General features: G+C 46.0%; 1 protein-coding gene across 1 annotated transcript in view; it reads right to left on the bottom strand.

Annotated features, from left to right (window-relative positions):
- Positions 1-742: 742 nt before the first annotated feature.
- Positions 743-4,961, bottom strand: part of LOC143287629 (protein Wnt-4-like) — a 202,075-nt gene continuing 197,856 nt past the window's right edge. The window contains exon 4 of the mRNA XM_076595748.1: positions 743-1,407. Coding sequence (XP_076451863.1) covers positions 940-1,407 — 468 coding nt within the window. The 3' untranslated portion in view covers positions 743-939. The remainder of the gene's footprint in view (positions 1,408-4,961) is intronic.

Genomic DNA, 4,961 nt, shown 5'->3' with positions numbered 1-4,961 from the left:
GAAACGTGAATTGGATCTGAAATAATCATCAGAAACGTGACGCCGATCTTATGTAATCACCAGGCCAGACACACACGAATCTCAGTTTCTTAATCAAAATCGCGATGATCGCACCTATTTCAGGTGAAAACATGAACAGTAGTCACATTTGTTTCGTCGCTGAACTGTTCCCCATCAAAACCACATTCCATGACCTCCACAAAGAGTACGAACGACGTATAAGGGCATGACTTCCATCCGTGTGATGGTCAGTGGGTGAAGGGGGTGAGGGGCGACAACCGTGAACCATCCCCTGATACTTCCCTTACATTACATTATCGTCTGACTTGTGATGACCCAGTGCTGTGTGAACATCACAAGGACCGCGGCAGTGCGTCACACATTTTCCCACAATGAATTATACCCGTGTTCCATCTCCGACATTAGTTCTTTTACTTCACTTTACATTCACAACGTGAGCTCTGTGCTCCAACACTCCAACACCCAGGCTTTCGGTGATGGGGGGAAAAAAAAGGGGGGGGGGGAGGAGAAAAAGAAAAAGAGACAAATCCTCAGAAAGAACCATAAACTCCCAGTTTCACACACACACAAAAAAAAAAACATCTGACGTTCCAGATTTCACATGCACAGCTTACAACATCTCACTCTCTCAAAAACTCTCAGGGCTCTGCCCTGTTCCCCTCCCCCCCTCCCCCGCATCCCCCCCCCCCCGACGCAACCCCCTCCACCACTTTCTCTCCTCTCCCTCTCGCTCTCTTTCTCTCTCTCCTTTTCTGCACAGACCCTCACTAAGCTTTGACCCCCATTGCAGACAGTATAAGTAGTAGGAGGAAGTCTCACGAACATCAGACCCGCTCCCCATGGAGTCAAGTCCATTCCAGTTTAAGTCCAGTCAAGTCCAGTCCGTCACACACACACAGCCACAGCCTTGTCATCTCATCAGACACAGATGTGCTCGTCCACGATGCGCTCGCACTGTTTGCACTTGACCACGCAGCACCAGTGGAACTTGCACTTGCAGCGCTCCACGATCTTCACCTTGCGCGTGTTGTAGCCGCGCCCGCAGCACAGCAGCTCGCAGCCGTCGATGGCCTTGGAGGTCTTGTTGCACACGCGGTCGTGCGTGCCCAGCGAGCCCAGCTTGGGGTCGGGCTCGCAAAAGTCCGGCGAGGACTCCATGTAGACCAGGTCCTGCTCCGTGTGCGGCTTGAACTGCGGGTTCAGGGGCACCAGCTGCAGGCGCAGGTCACGCATGGTGGCCTTGACCTCGGTGGCCCCGTCGAACTTCTCCTTGAGGATCTGGCCCACGCGGCGAAAGGTGGGCATGGCCCGCCAGCACGTGCGCATCTCGCAGGAGCCCGACACCCCGTGGCACTTGCACTCTACCTGCATGTAGTTCTCGATGGCCTGCAACAGAAAAATAAATAAATAGAATAAATGAATAAAATAAATGAATAAATAAAAGATAAACACAGAAATGAGAAGATGACTTCTGTGAAACAGAATAAATAAATAGATAAACGAATGATACTACTTTTACTACGACTGCTGCTGCTGCTACCACTACTACTACTACTACTTCTGGTTACTGTGGAGTGATGACCTAGAGGTAACGCGTCTGCCTAGGAAGCGCGCTGGTTCGAATCACGGCTCAGCCGCCGATATTTTCTCCCCCTCCACGAGACCTTGAGTGGTGGTCTGGACGCTAGTCTTTCGGATGAGACGATAAACCGAGGTCCCGTGTGCAGCATGCACTTAGCGTACGTAAAAGAACCCACGGCAACAAAAGGGTTGTTCCTGGCAATATTCTGTAGAAAAATCCACTTCGAAAGGAAAAACAACAACAACAAAAACTGCACGCAGGAAAAAATACAAAGAAATGGGTGGCGCATAGTGTAGCGATGCGCTCTCCCTGGGGAAAGCAACCCGAATTTCACACAGAGAAATCTGTTGTGATAAAAAGAAATACAAACACAAACTGCAAATACAAATACTAATCATAATGCTATTATGCATCACTGTTTCATTTGAGGTGCTTAGAGCCAATTGTATTGGGAGTTTGCGCCATATAATTACACAATGATAATAATGATAATGATAATAATAATTATTATTACTCTTATTGTTTTGCTGTTGTTAGTACTAGTAGTAGTAGTAATAGCAGTAGTAGTAGCAGTATACATATATACTTTCTCGAGGGAGGTGAACAGGAGGGGGGGGGGGAGAAGAAGGAGAAGAAGAAGAGAGATTGTGGCAAACTTTGTGTGTGTGTGTGTGTGTGTGTGTGTGTGTGTGTGTGTGTGTGTGTGTGTGTGTGTGTGTGTGTGTGTGTGATTCCGCGCATGTTTTGCTGTCAGTGTTTGTCAGTCTGTTCGTCATTGTGATGCTCGCCAGGTGAAAAAAAAAAATTATAGTCTGTCTCTCTTTCGCACCACACCTACCCACACACACATTATACCACACACACACACACACACTCTCTCTCTCTCGCAAATACACAAATACTAACTCTCTCATACGTTCTCTCTCTCTGGTGTGCATGCGCGCGCGCGCGCGCGCGCGTGTGTGTGTGTGCGCGCGCGCGTCCAGTTTTCTCTTTTTCCTTTTTCTTTCTTTCTCTTTCTTCATTTTCCGCCGTATTTTTTTCTCTCTTTCCCTTACTTTCTTCCTTCCTCTATTTTTTAAAATTTTTTTACCACCTCTCCTTTTTCTTCCTTTTTTGTTGTTGTTTTGTTTGAAACTTTGTATGTCCCCTTGAACATTCCTGTAAAAATGACTGGTGTCATCATCATCATCATCATCATCTTCTTCTTCCTTCACCATCATCATCATCATCATCATCATCATCTTCTTCTTCTTCTTCTTCTTCTTCCTCCTCCTCCTCTTCCTTCATCATCATCATCATCTTCTTCTTCTTCCTTCATCATCATCATCATCTTCTTCTTCTTCCTTCATCATCATCATTATCATCATTTTCTTTTTCTTCTTCTTCTTCTTCCTTCATCATATTCATCATCATCATCATATTCATTATCATCATCTCCTTCTTCTCCTCCTCTTCCCCTTCCTCCTCCTCCTTCTTCTTCTCCTCCTTCTCTTCTCCTCCTCTTCTCCTCTTACTCCTCCTAATTCGTCGTCGTCTTTTTCATTCTCTTCTCCTTTTGATTCTCCGTACCCCCCCCCCCCGCCCCCCCACCTGCCACGCCCCCTTCTGCTTCTTCTTCTCTTTGTTTTCACCGTCATCATTGTTCAATCCGTGTTTGCTACAAAGATCATTGCTACATGATCTCTCAAACATTACTTTGAGATAATCATGTCAGTGCCATGGATTCTGAACAATTATACCCGAACCCGTACGATTGTTGTCCACTTGGGACGTGATATTAATTCAGAACCCCCGCCGCAGTGTATCCCTCTATCAATATGCGGCATACAGTATCATACATGCACATCAGTCTGCGTTTAAGAGATTGTGAGCTAGAAGTGATGGAGAGAGAGAGAGAGATAGACTGATGAGGGGAGAGTGAGAGAGAGATACAGAGAGAGAGAGAGAGAGAGACAGAGAGAGACAGAGAGTGATAAATGAGGGGAGAGACAGACAGACAGACAGACAGACACACACACACACACACACACACACACACACACACACACACACACACACACACACACACACACACACACACACACACACACACACACACACACACACACACACACACAGATAGATAGAGAGAGAGTTTTGTGGACTCTGTACTTTCCACTTTAACCCGTTATGATGCTGACAGACAGACAGACAGACAGACACACACACACACACACACACACACACAGAGTTTTATGGACTCTGTACCATACACTTTAACCCACTATACGCTTTAACCCGTAATGATGCTGTCCACCCAGAAATCATACCATTCAGAACCCAATATGACCCTTTACGAAACTGTGTATTGCACATCGGTCTGCACTCTTCTTCTTCTTCTTCGTTCGTGGGCTGCAACTCCCACGTTCACTCGTATCACACGAGTGGCCCCTTACGTCTATGACTGTTTTTACCGCGCCATGCAGGCAGCCATAGTCCGTTTTCGGGGGTGTGCATGCTGGGTATGTTCTTGTTTCCATAACCCACCGAAAACTGACACAGATTACAAGATCCTTAATCACGTGCTTATTTGATCTTCTTGCTTATACACACGAAGAGGGTTCAGGCACTAAGCAGGTCTGCACATATGTTGACCTTGGAGATCGGAATAATCTCCACCCTTTACCCACCAGGTGCCGTTACCGTGATTCGAACCCGGGACCCTCAGATTGAAAGTCCAACAAAGTCTGCAGTCAAGAAATTATAAGCGAGGAGGGGAGAGTGAGAGATGAGCAGAGAGAGAGGTGGCGAGAGGACGGAGCGAGAGAAAGACAGAGAGAGAGAGAGAGAGAGAGAGAGAGAGAGAGAGAGAGAGAGAGAACGAATGAATGAATTTGTTTAATGCGAGAAGTGTAGGCATGCATGCTTATTTACATCCAGTCCCAGGGGGCAGAGAGAGAGAGAGAAAGAGAGACAGAGACAGAGAGAGACACAAACACAAATGCATTGACAAAGAAGAAAACGATAACGATAGGAAATCACAATCTCGACTCCGGGCCTGAAAAACGAAGGAAGAAGACTAGGAGAATGACTAAACGTCTCCACTGAGAGCCGCCAGAGACACAAACTTCAAAGTTCAACAACCAATACAACGGTGACAACAACAATGTCATCAAGGACAAAGCAGATTTAAAAAAAAAAATCAATGTTTAGACTGAAAAACAGGAAAGAAGGTGGTAAAACAAAAACCGAAGAAAGCTCCAAAAGAAACATACGAACACAGATTGGAGAAAATGCGAAAATACTGTTCGCAACAGAAACAAAAACCAACAAAAAGCAAAAACAAAAACGAAAACGAACGTCCATCATTTACAGA

This window comes from Babylonia areolata, chromosome 11, assembly GCF_041734735.1.
Source record: "Babylonia areolata isolate BAREFJ2019XMU chromosome 11, ASM4173473v1, whole genome shotgun sequence".
NCBI lineage: Eukaryota > Metazoa > Mollusca > Gastropoda > Neogastropoda > Buccinidae > Babylonia > Babylonia areolata.
This window is presented reverse-complemented; position numbering and strand designations above follow the sequence as displayed.